General features: G+C 41.3%; 1 protein-coding gene across 2 annotated transcripts in view; it reads left to right on the top strand.

Moving 5' to 3' along the window:
- Positions 1 to 13,945, top strand: part of arhgef10la (Rho guanine nucleotide exchange factor (GEF) 10-like a) — a 125,688-nt gene extending 111,743 nt beyond the window's left edge. For both annotated transcript variants that reach the window (XM_080494940.1, XM_080494941.1), the window contains 3 exons: positions 4,206 to 4,377; positions 8,802 to 8,924; positions 9,674 to 13,945. In XM_080494940.1, coding sequence (XP_080351066.1) covers positions 4,206 to 4,377; positions 8,802 to 8,924; positions 9,674 to 10,218 — 840 coding nt within the window. In that variant the 3' untranslated portion in view covers positions 10,219 to 13,945. The remainder of the gene's footprint in view (positions 1 to 4,205; positions 4,378 to 8,801; positions 8,925 to 9,673) is intronic.
- The last annotated feature ends 7,175 nt before the right edge of the window (positions 13,946 to 21,120 follow it).

Below are 21,120 nucleotides of genomic sequence, written 5' to 3' on the forward strand. Positions count from 1 at the left end.
CCATAAAAATTATAGTGCTGACAAGACTTCAGCAGCACAATGGCTGTTAGCAAAGAGGAAAAACAAAAAGGAGAGAAAGGATGGATTCACAATTTGTCATTAGTCTTATGATGACAGTATCGTATAACAAACCCTTAAAATGGCACATTTGACAGTGTTTACTTTAAAGACATGACTGAGATTTAAGCAGCTAATGAGCTAAAAGACATGTTAAGGATTTCTTTTTTTTTTATATCTTTTTGATACCCCCCCCCCCCCCCCCAAGATGCTTACCTCCAGTAAAAAAACCAAAAACAAACATTTCTTTATACCAGTCTATGGTCATTTCACCAAAATTCCCAGTTTCACAGTCAAGCTTTCTGTGTCAACGTTACATGTTCGTGTCATTTGTTGATATTTGTTGAGTGTGACGTGTGTGTTGTTTGCCTTGTGATGGACTAGCGACCAGTCCAGGGCTTTCCCTGCCTTCGCCCACAGTCAGCTGGGACGAGCCCCAGTGCCCCACGATCATAAATTGTATAAAGCAGTACACAAGATGGATGGACTACTCAGCTATTATGTTGAATAAGACAACATGGCGCATTCAATAATAATAATATTAATGACAATAATGACACGTAGAAATATAAGGTTTATGCTGCACAAAGGTGTATGCACAAAGGAAAAACACCATATAATATACTGCACAATAATCTGACATCAGCAAAACAGACAGGAAAGATGGAAAAGTCACCATAATCATTTTTGGATTCATCTTCTAAGACCCCATGAATGCCTATGCAAAATTGTCATGGTAATCCAAGATTTATCTAAATATTTTATTCAGGTCTGCGATTGCCATCTCCAGCCTTGAATTGGAATAAGGAGGCAATTCGGAGAGAAGCAGAGTTCTCATCACTACTGAAATTAGCTCCAGCTCTCATTAATGCTATCTGTGATTTGCTGCATAGATACATTAAGAGGGCTTGATATTGTGGAGATAGTTATATTTAGCAGAGTCACTGCAGATAAAAGTATTTCGTCCGACCTTAAAAAGCACGGCCACCAGCTCATTGTTTATCCACAGTCCCTCTTCCAGTTACTCGGTACAGAAGCTGTCCCCTTCATGATGTTTACAGTAAAATTCGATTTAAATAGCTTCGCTCCCAAAACAAATCTGGATATGTCAGTGAAATCACAGCATTTATAAAAACCTCTTTAACACCCACTAAAAGGACTCGGTAGCAGCAGGAGCCAAGGAACACAGTGGTATTCTGAAACAACTTAATTAAGGAGAAAATGAAGAAAATCTCAACCAATCAACTGATATTTTATTTTGCAAAGTGTCACGCAGCGGGAGTCTATTTGAATCAAAGGATAACGAAGCCCCCTTTTTGTTTGTTTGTTTTTACATATTCACACAAATGTCATTTTGTGCAAACATGTCAACATTTGTGTGGTGGCTTTCAGACTTCGTCTTGTTATCGCAGCCCCAAACGAGCTCCAGGTATAAAGTTGCTCCCATGTCGGCAGGCCCTAACAAAGGAGGACACGCATGGGCATACTGGCTTTGATCAATACTGACTGGCAGGCGTTGTTCCTTCCTCTTCCCATTACTATTTCTTACTCCCGCCGCATTCGCCTATCATTCACGCGTCCACTCGACTCCTCTGAACCCTCGGAGTGGAGACATGGACTTAGCTCTCGGTAAAGGACAGAGACACCGTGTCACCTGCCGTAATGAAGGACTAATGAGCTGCTCAGACCAGCTCCGGAGTTTCCTGGCTCTGGCGCTGCCGCCGTTTCTCAGTGCCGGTGAAGGACTTTAGCACGGATGTTGCTGTTAGTGTGACACTGCTGAGATGAGTGGAAAGGGCACATTACGACTGTCAAGCTTCACTGACTACCTCATCTCTGGGAGCTATGCTGGATTCAGCAGACTAATACCAGTTTGTTGGTTGGGGGCAACCGTTTTGGCTTGTACTTATCCTCTATTTGACACAGCATGACCAGCATTCACAAAAAAAAAAAGAAAAACAGATAGATAGATACATAGATAGCTATAGATATACTGTATATAGACACATGCACCTCACTCCAGGTGTTTAGGTGTGCCCGTCTGTCTCTCCGTGTTTGTCCTGCCAACGTGTCCAGGATTTACACTGCCTTCAGCCATAGTCGGGGTCGGCTTCAGCGAGGCGCTGAGTTGGATAAAATCATATTGATGACCAGAAAAGACACAGAAGAATCAACAACAAACTGCTAGTTAACAACAAACATTATCTTCAAAATTCAGCTCATGTACAATCCAAAATATCCACAAATAATAATGATTATATTCAGAGTTTGAAACTCACTCTTCATAGGACACGCATTAGAATGTGTTTAATTTGGTGTTTTCTCCCGTGGGTCCTACAGGCTATTTCACGCAACTTTATTTTAGTGTAAATTTTTTAAATCTGCATCAAGTAACACCTGCTAACAATATTTATATGAAATAGAACCAGCTAGAAAGTGTGAAAGTGACCAAAACGGACATTGTATTTCCTAAATTATAGTGAAAAAAAAAATATTTTAATCATGATAAAATTCTGACTGGAGGGCCTACAAAGGCTTTCCCAATCCTAATGTCCGACACAAAATGTGTGTATTCAGAATATTGTTGTGTTTTGGAATTGTCATTACATTCTAATGGATTGTGTTCAAGAAACAAGGAAAACAAAATGGAATGGCAAAATATGGTAGCTTAATGATAATATTCTTATTATCAGTTAGTTCTGTATTTCTAATGCAAGTGAGTGTTAAGGTACCGTATCTTATTAGTTTGCAAGTTTTCCCTTAGTGTGGTTATTCCTTTGTTTCTTCCTGCAATTCGCAGATATGTTTGGTTTATTGTCTGTCTTAGCCCTGAGGTAAACTATTATCCATATTGCCCCTTGCCCTCTGTATTGACTTGGATGTTCTCCCCATAATGAACATAATGTATTCTTTTACATTGTGTTCAGTGTTCCAGAGTATCACTCTATTGGTTTTAAAAGCACAGTACACTATATAGAAATAGCCTTTAGTCATTGCATGCCTTTTATGACTTTTGGAGCTGCTGCACTCGGTCATGACAAACCATGCAACACAAACAGAACAATCACAGTGTTTTCTAAACCATCTTGTCCCATTATTTAAATTTCAAGGGATTATTGAGGATAAAAATATCTTTTTTATTATGGACATCAATCTTTTTTTTTTTTGATGACTGCAATTTAAAAACGGAGAGAAGCAGTGCATATCGTTTCCCAGGCGGAGCAGGCACCCAGTGCTGAGGAGTCAATTAAAACAGAAAACACATCAAAGGCTTCTTTCCTTTCCTTTCCTTTCCCCCTAATTTCAAACAAAAGGAGGACCCACTGGCAAGGGCACATGAACAGGTGGTAATCCCTGTCTGCCAATGCACTTGGGTTGGGGTGGGCGGCGCAATTTCTCGTTCTTACTCAGTCATTCTCACTGAGTAATTGCCCGGCTTCATGCAACTTGTGCATTGACGGTGATACCAGTTCCAAGATGATGCCCAAACCAAGCCCTGTCACGCCTCAGACCGCAGGGGCCGCATGTGTTGCCATGATAAGGCTCATTGCATTTATTTCAAGCTGCTCATTAAGACTCTGCGCCTGGAACTCTTTTTCCATTGTGCTCTTAAAAAGATAGAGGCCGGGGGAATGATGCAAAAACATGCCCCCACGTGTCTGGGACCCTGTAAATTACAATATTAGGAGGGACAGTCGACATTATTTACAAAAGTAGCAGCTAAATGTAAGATTGAAGGGAGGGACTTCCTCACTCACATGCCAATACATCAACATCATTTTCTTTTTCTTTTTTAGACTCTGCACCAAACAATAATAGGAAAACACATTCAATCTCTTACCAGTGCCTTTTATATATAAGCACAGTACAGTTTATAGTAAATAGGTACATTTGAGAATTATATTTGTTCGTGTTAGGACTAAACTCACAAAACTTTTTCTTCAATCTTTCAGTTTTGAAAGTGTTTCATAATCTCATTTGTGAGTGTGTTTTCCTTTGGGCCACACGCTCAACAACATATCGCCCCATTCAGGGGACTTTGTGGAGTTTGCATGCCTGAATTTCCCATAAATACCCATAAATGTGACTGTCTGTCTCTCTGTTCGCCCTGTGATGGACTGCTAACTGTGTTATTGCCTCCACTGCAGAAGTTTGAAGTCCATCCCGACCCGATGGTCAGCGTCGCGCACATGGCGTGTGCCGGCGGAGGCGTGTGGATGGCGTTCTCCGAGGGCTCCTCCATCCGACTCTTTCACACCGAGACCCTGGAGCTCCTGCAGGAAATCAACATCTCGAGACACTCGACGCTGCTCAACGCGGGTAAACACATCACAACCTCCACATGCAGGGGACCGTCTCTATCCTGCAATGCGGCGCTCAGGCTCAGTTTGCATCAGGACTCCTGCAGCAACAACACATTCAGACCCAGATGTTTCCAAGCCGCTGTGCCAATATTAACTTTGCCGAGTACGAGGTCATGTTTTTTTTTTCTCTCTTTATTATATAAAAGCAATGAGAGGGCACAGACTGAACATTGGATAACACTTCCCTCCCCAGAATGATATTCTTGTCTTGTCCAACTTGCTCCTTGGGTCTCGCGCTCGCGGGACGGACCTGAATAAGTATCTATCTCAGGTCTTTGCAAAGCCATAATAGAGCCGCGGGGGGAAAGATAGGGATTAATAAAAAAAGAAGTGAAGTCATTGAGCAGCACTTAAATGGCAGCCCTAAAGACTTTCGTATGTGGGGTTACTATAGAAGTATTACATTTCTTTTAAACATCCATGCTTCATTGTTATGTTTTTCCACTTCTTCTTTTTTTCCCCCCACCTCACTTTCTCTACATGTACCTCAGCTCTATCCTACTTTAGAGTTAATATTTTGCTTTCATTTTGTCCCACTTTCTCTCTGTTTCATCTCATCCTCTGTGCTTTAAAATCCCATCACCCCTGTTTCACTTCTCACGGCAGTCCGTTTAAGATGCCACAGATACGCCATTACTTCCCGTGTGCCTTCTTTTTTTTTCTTTTTTTTTTATAATGGATGAAATATTTATCAGTGTGTGTGGGTGTTTTACGTTTTTTTTTTGAGGCACACACCGTGGTAAACAAATTAGATGGCTCTGGAGCATCCCGGAAACGGTCTAAACTACTACGCCGTTTGCTTGCCTCAGACAGGTTTTTTGCCATCAGCTCATTCAGTACTTGAAGACGTATTCATTTGAAGATCATTTTGGACATAAGGGAGTGGTATAAATGCATTTGGATTTCGAGACTCTTGTCCTTTTCATTGTGTCAAACCAGACTGTGATTGATGTATTTAGCGCAGTACTCAAAGCTGTGGTAGCTCTTCACCTCATCAGGAAAAAAAAAAAAAAAAAAAGCTAAAGGTTTCCTCCTGTGAGTTCAGTTAAAAAGGAATAACAACAGGCATGTATTTCAAAGATAAAACTTCTCTTTTTGATCAAAGTTCCCCTTTTTTTTGTTGTAAAGAAAGACTTTAAGGGGAGCGGACTCCTCTGGCCATGGTATCTGGTGAATACCAGTGACCCAGGGGTCATTTACACGCTGTGCTCCTGCTCCCCCTTGAAATATGCAGCTGACTTGAGGGGGGGGGTGGCAGCCTCAAGGCTTGGCCCTGAGGGGAGTTCCAGGGTGAAAAGGAAAAGAGTTGCTCGGCTCATGTCTTTGGGGTCCACAAAAGGAAGAGGATCTTTGACTTAAGTTGTGATTTGTTGAGCTCACAAGAGAAAAGAGGCTCCCTCGACACTCCACAACCACAGATACTGCACATGTAATACTTTCTATTCCATCACTGGGTCTCTGCTCCCGTAGGTTTCTCCTTGACTTATACCAGGACATGCCGTAATGATATACCCTCCTAATCCTCTCCCCTTAATGTGATTTATACTCAACAGGGAATTCCAGTTGCAGTAAACAAGAGAGAAGTTTTCTGAGGCAGAGGAAACTGCTGATCTCTTCTCTACTAATGCCTTTAATAGCTTTTTCCTTAGGGTGAAAAAAAAGATGTTATTCCAAAATAAAGTCCTTTGTGACGTATCGTAAGGAAACATTTATCTTCGTAGACATCTCCTTCTTTTTTCTTTTTTTTTACGGGAAGTACCAGCTCCTGCGATAAACCCGCTACACACTGCAGAGGGCGTGCATTACTGCAGCAAAAAAACAAAAATGGAGGTGCAAGATTGCTGGAGGTTAAGCTATACCTCCTTAATCTCATGTGTCTTTGTCATTATCCCTCTTTATCGCCGTCCTAAAGACAATGCCTCATGCCCACATTTTGCGACTTAACTCTCCCTTTCACGGTAACGCAGGGGTGGGTGTTACTGAGCATCACTGGCTCACCTAAGCTCCATAACCAAAGTACAAATAGATTTCGAGGCGATGGGAGCAGGTGGCTGCCTTTTTGAAGATAGGGGCCATTTTTTTTTAAGTCCGTGCCTAACTTATTGTTTTAGCCCACTGAGGTCTTCACCTAAAGGGCTCCTGCTCTTTGTTTGTTGAATGTGTTTCTGTCCTCTGCCTCCGCTTCCTCTCGCGCACACACACACGCACACGTACAGCATCAGCTTCCTACTTGGGATGATTCATCCCTCCGCAATGAAATGAATTAATTAATGACATCGTTGAGCCACTCATGCAAATCATCATAATCTGAGCATGACACAGAACAAACATGTAAATACTGATACACATGTAAATGAGCATTCTCTTAGTTGTCTTCAAATGAGCGTCGGTGTAATTCAATTATGGTTGCCATGGATATTATGGTAAATGGCTCCATCGATAACTAGGCCACAGTGGGAGCCAAAAGCTGAGGGACCACAGAAGGAATGCAAAAATAAATCCAAAACAAACAATGCCTTTTTACCCTTTTGTAAACTGGGAACAAAGGATGTGCATGTATAATAGGAGCACACAATTATCCTCTGCCGTCACTAATGCAGAGTGAGGAAAACAGCCACGCCGGGGAAAACTTGACTGCAGAAAATACTCCGTATGTTGACTCGTATGCCTTGCCTCACAGCAGAAGCTTAAACCTAAAGTTTTATTCAAACAAGAAAATCAGTTTAATCTCATTCGAAGGATTATCAGCACATTCAAGAAGTAGAAAATCACCTTAAATTAGATCAGTTGTCAGATTAACAGTATACAAGTTGCAAATTACAGCACCTGGTTTTAATCGCTATAGTTTCTTTTCTGTAGGTTGTTTAGTTAATATATTTGCTATGCAATCTATCGTTTACAATTCTGCTATATTTACAGTATAGAAGATTAACAAATATTTAGCTTCGTGTCAGATATCAGGCTCTGCTCTCACTAAGTGATTCTGAAAAGTACGTGAACTAACATTGATTTACGAAAAGAATAACGCTGAAAGAACAATGACATGAAAAATGACATCTACTTCGGAAAACTAGCTACAACGTCACCAAACTGGAAACGAAAAATTCAGAGGTGTTTATTCTACAAACGGCTTCACAGTTTCATTTAGCAGTGCTTTTTATGCAAAGAGTTATTCCCATAACATGAGTCTGAGACTCAACATGACCTGGGCTTCCTACAATATAGTTTTTTTGGGGGAACACATTCAACCATGTAGTACCAACAAAGATCTCGCAGGAGCTTCTGGACAAAATCCAATGTCGCTGCACAGACTTGCCAAATCCCCAATACTGAGCCTACGTAACCCAACCGTGACCTCAACCATTAGGCAAGGCACCACATAAACACAAAGCAGCAGAATTTCACTTAGAAGACCTCAGAATCAGGAGTAAATAAAACATTAAAGAATCATTACAATTCACTCATCTTAACCCCCAGATGGATGACGAGACTCCATACTGTGAGCGTGTAACCAGATTAAACAGTAATAGACGTATGTTCACACACATATATAATTATGTGTTTCTTAAAATAACCTCAATGATATAGTTGGAATCTGCTTCATGTGTTTCCTCCAGTTTCCCAGTCACAGCGGGTTCTGGTATATAGTTTCATGTTTGAGCCGACTGTACGTCTCAGATACTGAACTCCAGAGAATAGTAGTGCTCGATGCAGAAGTCAGCCGGCATCATGTGTGTATGCCCACATTGGCCCGAGACGTGGTCCGATTAGATCAACCGCCACAAACATCAGACTTTTAGGTAACATCTGTCATTTTAACAAATAAAACAGAATTTCATTGCATATCATTGGGAGATTCTATGTTCTGTTGCTTCCTAAAACTTTGAAGCTCAGTGTTTTATAGGCACTCAGATCTCAGTGATACCAAGTCTGTTTTCCCATGTTCGGCTTCTATGGGAGTTTTTTTTTTTTTTTTGTTCAACTGGGTCAGTCGTAAGTCGAAAGATTCAACTATTCATACTCTTATGTAACTCAGTCAAAGGTAGTTCTGCCGTGTAAGCTTGTCAAATACAACCTGATCACAGTGCTCAAGTCTTACCGAGAGCAAGCACTGACAACTCAAAATAAAAGTGTTTTCATTCACATCAGACCAGAACGGAATATTTCTGGTAATTATAGGATAAATTGAAGTCTATAATTTGCCAGAAAACAAATAATCTCTCCTGTCTGTTAAAATTTTCTCATCTTGTCAAGAGGGAACTATCGATTTTTTTGTTTTCTCTCTGTTTCAGTAGACCCCATAATGTACTGTAGTTGCTTTATTCTGTCACAATGGGTGGTGAAGGACTCAATTTTCTGTCGATGCTTCTGTATTTGCAGGTCAAAAGAGCATGCGAGTCACGAGCCTTCTAATTTGCCAAGGGCTCTTATGGGTGGGCACTGCCCAGGGCTTAATTATCACTCTTCCAGTTCCCAAACTGGAGGGCATCCCCAAAATAACAGGTATGGATCAAACTGTGATTGAACAGCCTCTTGAGAGGTCAAGTGAAAAAGGAGTGATTTTCTTTTTTATGATAGAGAATTACTCTGCACAACCCATTATTGAGGTTGCACCTCACATTTTCTTGTGGCTCTGGCTCCTCTGTTCAAGTTTTACCTGAGAGCCAATGCAGGAATCATACTGTATATATGTAATAGCGTGCTTTCACATGGAAGTTATTGTTGTGGACTGAATATAAGAAACACCTCTTATTAGAATGTAGTCCAGCTTGAAACCACTGCAAACTACAATGAGGTGAAATAAAATCTTCATTTAATATATCAAACAAATCTGGCATTATTTCGGAGTATTATTGAGCTGATAGCCACTTTATTAGGTACACCATTACATGCTAATGTGATCCAGTACAACAGATCTGTCCGTAATTAAGTGGGCAGTGCTTGTTTTTGAAAGTATTTCCTTTATTAAGCCATTCCGCTTCCTCCTTTTCATGAAATGATGCCGTTCAAAGCGATCAGCTTATGACATGTAATTATTGTTCACTTTCTCGTTGTTTATTTTGTTAGAGACGAGACTTTGAGATACAGAAACGTGACCTAAAAATACCACCTGTTGTAGCTTGAAGGTTAACCGAGTTTATTGGTTTATGCAGTTTCGACTGACAACAGTTTTTATGCTTAGGAATTATATCTGTTTTCTCATTCACTGTTTTTTTTTTTTTTTGAGTAATCTTTTTGTCCGCCTGCTGCAGGTAAGGGACTGATCTCTCTAAATGCCCACTGCGGGCCGGTGGACTTCATGGTGTCTACCACCAGCTTTCTGTCGCCTGACATGCTGAAGAGGGACTCCGTCGCCGACGGCCCGGACTCCGCCTGCGGAGGCGAGGACCGCAGCGACACCTCCTCTCAGGAGTCCCTGCAACAGTCCTACCAGGGAGACGCCAGAGGCAAAGGACGCGGCGTCCTGCTGCAGTACAAGCTGCGCTCCACGTCGGGGCTGCCCGGACGGCCACTGACGGCGCTGGGCGACGAGGCGTCCGACTCCTCCCTGGAGTCTCTGGAGCACAGCGTAGAAGATGGCTCCATCTACGAGCTCAGTGACGACCCAGAAATGTGGGTCCGGGTACGTCCTTGCGACAGGGACGGGGGACGCAGGGACAGGGTGATGTCTGCGGCGGTCATCTCCGGGGGGAAAGGTTTCCGCCGACTGAAGGAAAGAACGGCGGCAGGTACTAGGACGAGTGTGGAGGGTTTAGAGAATATTCTTATGGTGTGGCAGCTCCCACTGACAGTGTGATATGGAGACTCTGCGGTGAGGTGATGTATATTTATAGACGGCTGCGCGGCTTAGCCCTGAATCAAATGCCCTATAAATTCATGGGGATTTGAATGTATGATGAGAAGGTGTTGCCACTTTAAAAGAGCTTGACATCTTACAATTTAACCCATGGAATAAGCAAGCTGAGACACGCTGTTCACCAGAGGCACTGTCAGCCCATCGGAAGCGTTTGAATTGTTGAGGATCGTGTGCGTCGTCCCCCCCCCCCCCCCCCCCCCCCCCGGTGGCAGAGGCCTCAGCAGATTTGTTCCATATGATTGTTTTGGTCTGGTCTCTCTTCCAGCCTTAGTTAAGATTGATATGCCTCAGTTTAACCTCATCATCGCCGCCTGTGCTCCGCCACATTTGTTTCATGTGAAGGACTTGTGCGTGAGCACCCATGGACAGCAGCGCCTTTTGAGAGGCAGCCTTTGTTGAATCCGCCATGCTCCGCAGAGTTAGAAATGGACGCCTTTTATCTGATCCTGAGGGAGAGATCCCATCTGTTTAGAACTGAAAGCTGGGGACTACCATCACATCACAAAGCACATTAGCATCACTTTATAAGCTTTGCCAGCCTTTCTCTCATCCCATACAATGTGAATGTATGATAACTTCTATTGTGTCTCGAATTTGAGTCTCTGCGCTTAGAAAAAAAAAAAAAAAAAGAGTTAGATTTGTCCTGTTTTGTTGCAAAAAAATATTTGTGGTTACAGAACAAGTTGATTTTAGGATATTTACCATACCTTTGTACCTAGCTGCAGAGGCTAATACAACTGTATTCTACATCACAGAATGTTTGCACTCTGAAATTACTGTGATCATGACATATTTACTTTATCAAATGAAAGTTTTCCATGCCAGATTTTGAGAGTATTATCAGACCCAAGTAGGTACTGTAAATGGCAGATATCTGCTTCGTTATTCACCGGCGTTCATCAACCAGATAAAACAAACGCGTGTGCAGCCTTGTTAATACCCACCTCACATTAGCCCGTAAACCCCCAGTTGCACATCAAAAGCCAGACTCCCAACGAATGATGAAATGAAAAGCGCCGCAGCCATTTAAACTTCTGTCAGCTTTGTAACAAACAGAGGGGGTCCGAAGAGAGATGGCAATTACCATGTTTACAGGACCAGTAATTATCAATAACAAGGAGGGTGGTCCGATGAAAGGTTTTATTCTACAGTACATGGCAAAGGTCTGTCTGACAATTACCAGATGACAATGAGGGAAACCACCAGAGGACTCCAAGGTGTGGAAACCCAATCAACACGAGTTTTCCGACTAGTATTTACATACTAGTATTATTTACAGTGTAATGAATCATTCTTTTCAAATGATCAGGATGTGACGATGGTCATAACCCTCACTACTCAGTTTTTTTGAGTTTTAACATTGCTTCAGCTCATAACAGGATTGATAAATAGTCTGCCTTTAACCTAATGTGGTTATAAAATTCTTAAAATGAATGATGTAAATTGCATTTCATTTTGTACAGTGTGTTCCCTTGACTCTGAAGAGGATGTGATGAATTGCACCTAACAGCAACAGTACGTAGAATAGTAGTGAAACAAAGAAGCACTCGGTGGTATGTGTAATATTGTAAGATTTCTCAGTTTAAATGTTTTAATTCCAAGGTGCAGGAGCGTTGGCAGCTGGCTCAGTGAGGCTGTTTGGCCTTCATATCAAACTTAAACAGGTACATATTTGACGAGATGGCAAGTACAACTGTGTGTTTTCAGGGGTGAGGGTCAGATGTCCCTCACTTTCTTTCTGTGGAGTTCTTGAACCACTAATCTACCTTCATCATGCTGTCAATTCCATTAACTGAATAAAATAAATGGACAATATAATGTTATATTTGTTCGTTACATGTTGTCATCAAGATATATATGTATAAGTACCTGAAATAAGAATTTTAAATGGATAAATGTGTAAACATACTCTGCAAGAACAGAGAAATTTGCTCTCGCTCCCAGGGCCGGGAAAAAAAGATCTTGAAACAGATTGCGATTGGTCAGAAATTTCAAGTCGCTGTGGTTACTGCAGTCCTTTTGTTTTGGTTTGTTGTTTTTTTTTTTATCTCCTCACAGGAGTTCTGCACTTGCATTTCCCCTGAAACATCAAAAGTCAAACTAACTTTATTCTTGCGGCCTTGCGAAAACTTGCAAGCGTCTCTGTTCTTCCAGAGTTTGTTGTCCTTCATTCAGTTCATTCACAGGCACATTAATCATGAGTGTAAAGGATGGTCTTACACGCGTGGCATCGGCAGCATAGAAGTCGAGCGAAGCACTGCTTTGGACAGCGTGAGCAACAAATTGTGTTTTGGTCACCTAAAAAAAGATTTCAGCTTATTTTGACTGATTTTTTTTTTTTTGCAAATCCAGACATCACGCTTGTCAACAGTGGCAAACGGTGACCTATATGAGCAGATTTCTTTTGAGAACCAAAATTACACACTCGAGTGATATCACACAGTCAAATTACCTAACAGGTTATGGCACACCAATACGTTTTGCCAGGTAAACGCCACTGTTGTTGGCAATGGGACTGCATTGGAAATGGCTTAATTTTGCTTTTCAGCCACTAGAATACATAACAAACGTTTGAACCCCCCCCCCGGGAGAAGTACACTGGTTATCGATAAGTGCCTGACGCATCGCAATTTACCCAAGTTTGGGCGTTTCTTCATGCGATTTACTTGCCTGCAACCTCCAGCCAGCCGCGGCAGAGGTTGTGGGCTCATTATTAACAGGCAGTAAATCGCGACGAGTCGGGAGAGGAAATGTGGCACACGGTGAAAAACCACCTGGCTACCGAATCACTGGAGTCGTTTCCTCCTTTGAACCAGATGATGAGACTTGAGCTCCCGCTCGGCTAGTCTGATAAAATATCCACACGCAATTCCCTTAAAGGCACACGCAGCTGGCGTTTTTGAAGAATTTCACCAGCTTATCCACTGACAGCAATTTGATCTCAAATGTTGACCTTGATGGACATTGACTCAAATTTCATTTGCTTACAGAATATGCCTAGAGGTATTATCCATGCACTGAATATTAATACTCGAGAATGAACACTCTGTACTACTAATGAGAAGTCGTATGATACTAATTAAAGTCATAATCCATTCTGTTAAAAAAAAAAGAAAGAAAGAAAAGAGGATTGCCACTCTTGTTGATGTTTTAGATTGTGTGCAGTTTATTTACCTGTGGTGAATTTGCAGCAAGGCCTTTTTGTACTTATATATTTAGGTATTCTTTCTATCAGTTATTGCAACATATACTCAATAACAAAAAAAACAAAAAACATGCAGCGATCTGACGACATAATGACAGGGAAAGAAAAGTCAATTTAAACAACTAACAAAGTTCATAGACTTTGACTGATGACAGATACAGTGTTAGCTGTGCACACACACTTGCAATAAATCAATGTTGGTGTCAAAGAAGGTGCGTTGCCATTAATTTCTACCTCTTGCAGTATTTTCACAACCTGTCAGGCTGTATTGTCACTTTTTTTTCCCCCCAAATCTGAAGTGTGCATGACTTTGGTGAGTAATATGTTACAAGCGCTGATAGAAATGAAGGTCAAACTTGGTAAAAGTGCAAAAACTAATGTAATAAATCAAGATCACACTTGACGGTAAAGTATTACACATTTGAAAACATGCTGCGTGGTTTACGTTGGTACTTATTGTTACGTGTCTAAATATTGTCTAACAAGTATAAGATGAATTAAAAAGATCTTTAAACTGAATTTTGATGCTTCTTGTGACCCTTTTTTTATGAATTATGCTGGGTTAATGACAAAGCTTTTTTTTGTATTGGATGCAATGTGACAAAACGTCATCCAGTTCAGGGTGAGTCGTCAGTTATTGGACTTTACTTCACAAGTGATGCAAAAGTGCAATTTAAAAAAAATTTTTTTTTACAGCAGTTTGCATTAATCGTGTTGCTTTCTTCTTGCGGCGCCTCATTGGTTGTATCATTCATTCTATTTAAGTTTGGAGCAAACTTGTTCGTGGAGCGTCTCTGTGGCCACAGAGACGCTCATGGAGTCGCCTTGAGGCACAGATAGATTGGGTTCCCACTGGTGATGAATATGATTCAGCAGAAGTGGGAATGACTAAGTGGGAGGAATCTCCCTCAGCTCCCCCGCTGGCAAACCCCTCCTGGAGGTAAATTGATTGAGCTGCAGTATGCAAATTGCAGCGGACCTCTGTTTTAACCACGACTCTGCAGCAGTATTTACATTGACTTTCTTCATTTCATTTCTGATATTGGCTCACTTGTTGGAATCTACATCTGCATGCTGGAAGAACGTGCTTCATTTGAAGAAGATCTTAAACACGTAGCCATGGAGGCAAAACAAAATCCAACGCAATGTCCTCATCGATACAAATCTCCTCCAGACATCGCATGGCAAACCACAATGTCCACATAATTTGTTTTTGTTGCCGCTCAAGAGCACTGTTGTCTTCAAACTTAACACATCATCAATGCTAAAATTAGATTTAACGTTTCAAAAACAAAGAAAAAAAAAAGCATTGATTATCCCCCTTTTGTTGAGCAAACACAAAACAAACAGCTCGGGAAAGAGAAAGTTTAAAAAGCCTCAATTTTCCTCCGATTGACTGTTTTTGTCGATTACAGGCAAAGTGCAGTTTCTATGACTACAGGTACTTCTTGGTTAAATGATCACCGCTGAGACTTGTTCTGTCTCATCTTTTATGCCTGTTCACCTTCATCCTAGGTGGAGTGCCAGCGGCTTGTGTCATTGCTGGCACACGGCACTTCAGGGAGGAAGATGGGATTGTTATGAGTGCGCTCAAACTGCAGATGAAAAGACACGAGGGAACCACTTCTCGTCCTCCTCCTCCTCGGTCCCTCTTTCTTTCTCTGTCACTGTCTGGCTCCCTCAACTTTCTGTCTTCCTTCTTTCAACATGTGTACAATACTAAAAAAAAAACACACACACACGATACATAATCGCAGGAACTGATGCAGGTTGTTTTGTTTTTTTCTTTTATTTCCCCTCACGACCGATCATCAGGTCAACGTACACCGTCGGCCCTTTAACCTCGGAGTTATATTAATAGTCTCCTCGCCCTGCCGACTCCACGTGGCGCAATCAGGCCACAGAGAGGCTCCCATTTGTCTCCGACCACGTCAGATACTGGGGACAGAGAGTTGGTGAAATGGGGCTGTACACCAAACTGAAGTGGTCCTCAGCAGGAAATTAACATGAAAGGTCACCGCTTAAAGAAGCTAGCTTTTAAACCAACAGTAATTTTAAGTGAATCGGCTGAGGCTGTATGAAATGAAAGCAGTTCGATATACAACGCATAACATTGCAGTTGTGTAAGTTGTTTTTTTTTTTCCTATTAATTTAATGCAATGATGTCATCCTCGGTCACGCGGTGATTCGGTTATATATCCATAAGGGTGAAAATTAGCGCGAGGAAGAAAAATGTGCATTCTTTGTCATTATCATGCCTCCCCGTCCTCAGTGGGGGTGCACAATCTAGGCTTTGTTTACTTCTGTTCTTTTCAATTTTGCTGCAAGCTCTCAATTACCCAAACTTTTTTGGCTCAGAGATGTTATCGTGGGAGCGCCCAAGTACACAAACCAGCATCCAGCAGCACAGCGAGGACCGCAGCACAACAGGAAGCTCCCTGGAAGGGTCCATAAAACTGGAGTGGGGTTTGAGGACGTATCTGATAACGCAGTGCTCAATTACTCCTTGTCTCTGGGTCAGCAACCCAGCACATCCGTACCTCCGAGCGCAGTGACACAATGAGCGGCCAAAAATGCTGCGCAAGCGTTTCACCGTCAAAACCCAGACATTGTGGTGCATAAATATGTGTGCTTTTTTTTTTTTTTTTTGCTTCCCCTGGTGGGACTTCACAAACCCCCTTTTCTAAACCCTTTCTATAGATATTTTCTGCCAATTAACCCTGCTCCGGGAGAGATTTGCCTATCTCCAGCCCCAGCTTTGCGCCTGTGCAGCTCGCGGCGTCACTCTCCCTACGTCTCAGGTATAATTTGCATGCCTCGGTCAAGGCTAAACTGAAGCGGATGAAGCATTGCAGTTTGAAGGTCTCCCTCGCTTTATCTGCCGACTCCTAAAAGCCAGGCATATTTGCATTGCCTTTCATTTCCGCAGGCTCGACAGTGGCAATGATAAAAGAAGAAGAGCACACTGTACAAACCTTGCTTTAACAAAGGAGGCAATAGTGGCTGATTTGCATAGGGAGAAAGCGTGGATGAGGCCCACACATGACCGCCGCGGGTCCCATCGTCGCCCTCCATCAGCGCTTGGAGCCGATTCCTGTCGAGTGCTCGGTTCCAAATAGGAGGGCTGGGGCACATTTCGGTGTCAGATGTTGTTGTCTCTTTCTTGGCACAGTCAGACGCAAATGAGCTAAAACAATAAAAAAAAAAATCAATATTTTAATAGGACTCAAGTTCAGAAACTCAGAAGTGAACTAAACTCCGCTAATGCTTTTGTCAGTGCTTGCACCCATCAGTCTCTCCTTGCTTAAGTAGACCTGTCTTTTATAATGATCTCACTGCTGCTCACACTTATGTTTTATTTACAGCCTTTTAATCATGCAAAAAAGAAAAAAAAAATGAAATTTTGATTACTGTACATTATTCAACTTGTCCCAGAAGAGAGAGGCGGTCTGTCCATAGAGTGGCACCTTGCCTGCACCAAGTACAGTTTCTATTTCTTTGTCTATCTTCTTGTGTGAAGGTATTGAATAAATAAAAATAAAAAAAGCTCGATAATGGTTTGTTTTTGAAGCACGTTTCTTTGTCAATTAATTCTTTTTTACAGTCTGTAAAATCATAATAGGTCAAATGCAACTGTGTTTTATAGGCAATTTCCTCAATAGGTAGTATCACATCCCCATATTTTATTTGGTGTTTTCATATAAACGTGCCAATTTTACATGTTGTGCACATCTCTCTGTCCTGCTGTTTGGGCCTTTGAAAGGCGACCTTCAATTCATCTATCTATTGCTATAACTCTGTGCTACTATCTCAGTGGGGCCTCTCTCTCGAGAAGATAAAAATTTCTTTTTATGCCGCACAGTGAATCAAGTCACTTTTATGCCAACATTTCTCTGACTATTCAAACAGAATGAGAATGTTAGCATTCAGGTCCAGGTTTTTCTTCCACTTTTGCATTCCTGTTGAAATTGGAGGGCCGCCAGAGAACATTTGAGAGGTAAATAACGTGTAGAATGTGACGGTAACCTGGCTGCATTTCACCCGGAGGAGCGAAAAGTGACTCAAAATCGTTTCCGTTATGAAAGACAAGAGAAACTCATCGCTCTCCTCCCCTCGTCTGACTGCGATACCTGATGCCATACTTGCATCACCTGTATTTGAGGAGTCGGAGGCAGCTGCAGAACAATATTCATTTCCCGTCCTGTTGTTTATAATGGCGTCCATGTCTCCTGCAAAGTTTCCAGAGTATAGATTCACTGCAGTTTGGTCCACTTCAGTCTTTATTTTTTTTTGCTTTTATTTCAACTCCTTACTCTTCAGAGTTTTTCCCAGTCTTCATCTTCTGCCTGTTCCTCCATGTCTCTCCTCTCCTCCTGCTTCACTTCCTCCCTGGGGGAAGAGATGTGCCGTACCTTTTAGTGCCTCAGTTCTCCGCATGACAGATGGAGGCTATTAAAACACATTTTCATTGTATTATGGTAAATACGGAAGCCATGTTTTGTATAATATTAGTGTTCCCAAGGCAGGGTTAAAATGCAGCAGGAAGTCAAATAAACATCTTGTCACAGGTTTACTGTTGTGTGCATGGCAATGATTTACTAATAGCGGGGGGGGGGGGGGGGGGGGGGGGGCATGAAAAACATCTTGGTGTTGGTTTTTGATGGCATTAGTCTGTGTGGTATAAAGGGTTTTAAACGCTCAGACATTAGCTCATCGATTGTGAGTTCCTGTCTTACAAGTAGGCAGGGCAGCAGAGTCAAGGACTTTTTCTTTTTATTTCTTTTTTCTTCTTCTTCTCTTTAACAAGGCATGGGGGCTGACAGCCTCATACACAGAGCCGTTAAGATTCTTGGTTATTCAGAGGTATAGAAAATCAATGCGAGTGGTGGCAGGTATGATATTTATTCAAAATGCACTCCCTCTCCTGATAAAAAGAGGAGAAGAGGGTTGGCTTGGCAGGAAGCTTGGCAGCTTCTAAGCTGTCTGTTTTATAGAGTGGACATTCACAGTAACCAGCGATGACAGTTTCTATTTTTACCTCTCACTCCTCTGAGAGAGACCCTGCAATCCAACACTGTCACAGTCTTTGGCTGGCATTGAGGGAAAAAAAAAAATCTGGTTTGAAAATATTTGATTTGGACCCCAGTAACATGTCATAATCATCTTGTTTTAATATGAACGAATGACTTTGTTGATGTCGTCAGTGAAACCATGAGGGCACATGTCAGACAATCAGCTGGCGAAATGATAAATTCATAAGTTGTATCAATGAGAGGAAATATTTAAAGAGTCACAGCTGGTCGCACTCATATAACATTTTATCCAGAAAGCATGAAATGAGAAGCATTATATATTTAACCTGTGAAAGTCTCATTGGCCGACCTTTTTGTTATTTGTAAAAATGAAACATTAAAGCTAAAGCATTGGCGTCAGTGATTAAAATACTGAGCATTATAACAACTAAACAACACAACCAGAATAATGTTTATGTTGGAGTTTTGTTTTGGTGCAGGTATGCCGGTGACTAACATTCAAAACATCTCAAGCAAGCTGAACTTAACCTTCATTAAAACAACACAGACAAGCAAAAATAATAACGCTGGTACATGCTGTTTTTGTTAGCTGGGCTAATGAACATACAATTACCATAAAAAACACTAAAATGACCACAAAGGGACAAAGGAAACTGCAAAGATTGTATGTGCTTCAAAGGAGTCTGGAAGGTTTTTTGTTTTTTTTAATCATTACTGTATGTGTCTGTCCAGGTGAGGGTTCAGTTTTATCTGCAAAGACAAAGTTCATCATTTGGGCTTCAATTGAATGGATGATTTACGTTTATCACAGGTAAGGTACATTTCATCACCTCCTCAGTGTAACCAAAGCTACTTCATCATCAGACCATGCAAAACAAACATGCAACGAACTTATGATGTCAGTCTATAGAAAATCTCTATTGTCAGACATGTATTTTCACTGGAGATCATATAAACAAAGAGCTCTAATGTAATATACCCCACACACAGATCTCTAGGCCTACATTTACGTCTGTAATATATACACATTGTTTTGGGCAGACTTTTTTCACACAAAAAAAGTCATATAAAAAGTGTAACAAGACACCAAATCAAAAAGTTTTAAATTAGGCTTCTATGAAAAACCACAGGGCTGACAAGTGGGGCAATTAAGAAAGAGAAGAGCTCGAAATTGTGCAATTTGAAAGTGTCCAAGCAGTTCTACTGCGAGAAAATGACAGTTGAATAATCATTGCTAATGTCAAATACAGGAAGTAATTGCATTGAGGTAAAAACTGAATTTAGTGTGAAAAAAGTCATATGTTGTGTGACTGTTGTCAGATATGAGTTGATTAATTGTCAAAAGTGGGAAATGACGTTGAATTCAGTGAAATGATAACCACATCTTTATATGTTGGCATTTTACAAAATATTGATAGTGTTTATATGCGATCCGCTCCAATATCAGATGCGTCGTGGGCAGTCTGGATATTCTGGGATGGATCTGATTCACACCTGGTGAGCCCAAACGCGCACCTCCTCTGCGCGTGCGCGTTCACAAGCCGAATTATCTCCAACTTTCAGGTGTGCAGTGCCGGGTTGTTTCGGCGGAGAGTCTGCGAACAGATTGGAGGAATTTTGAAATGGTTTTTTTTTGGACAGAAAGGAAACCTGCTGCAGAGAGCAGACTGTTGGAGGGCTGAAACAGGTAAGAGCAACTTACAGACGTAATGCAACTCTAAAATGTGTGTGTGTGTGTGTGTGTGTGTGTGTGTTTACAACCTGTCGGCTCACCTCGCTCAGCTGAAAACCACAGTTTGATTTACCTCCTGATGTTGTACAATTTAATGTTGTGAGTTTATGTTAATCTTCCCAGTCATATTGAAGTAAAGAGGCCATGAAAAAGTTGGTAATGTGAAATAACACAAGTGAAAATACGCTGTTGAGAGTTTATCATGATCTTTATAGCTTTCAGGTCACATATATTTGGCACTTTGTCAGATTCCACTGCTGTGGTGGAATATATTGGACCAAATGATCACTAGATTGGTTCCTGTTCAAAGTAAAGTCTAAAATGTAAGTAATGACTGGACATAAACTAGATAGATAAATAGATGGGTGTAATTCAAAAGAACAAACATGGATAATGAAGCAAAGCAACCTCTGGCTCTGAAATGGTGACTTTCAAAGTGATCATTTCATCATGTATAATATTATACAATAATATCATCATCAAAATTTAAATTTCCCTGACAGAAAACAATTGTTTAAAGTGATTTAAGCTTGGGCGCTAGAAAAACTCCATCCTAGAATTTATAGATAATCACAGTCTGTAGCATGTTATATACTGATCTCATGGTTCCTGAAGCTGCCCTTGTGTTTCCTATAGAAGTCTAGAAACAGGCATAAATGGTCTTTTATCATTTTTGCACTGCAACACAAAAGAAAGCTCAAGACGTCTGCAGAAACCACAATGCTGTATCAGTTGTGAAAATGGAAAAAGACCAATTGGTCAGACCTGTTTTTTTTAAATCTGGAAACCTTTACTTCAAGTTATTATTAAATTCTACACAATGACATACAACTTCTGTCCGGAATACAACAATGTTGTGACCAGACACACAG

Source organism: Blennius ocellaris (genome assembly GCF_963422515.1).
Source record: "Blennius ocellaris genome assembly, chromosome: 4".
Taxonomy (NCBI): Eukaryota; Metazoa; Chordata; class Actinopteri; order Blenniiformes; family Blenniidae; genus Blennius; species Blennius ocellaris.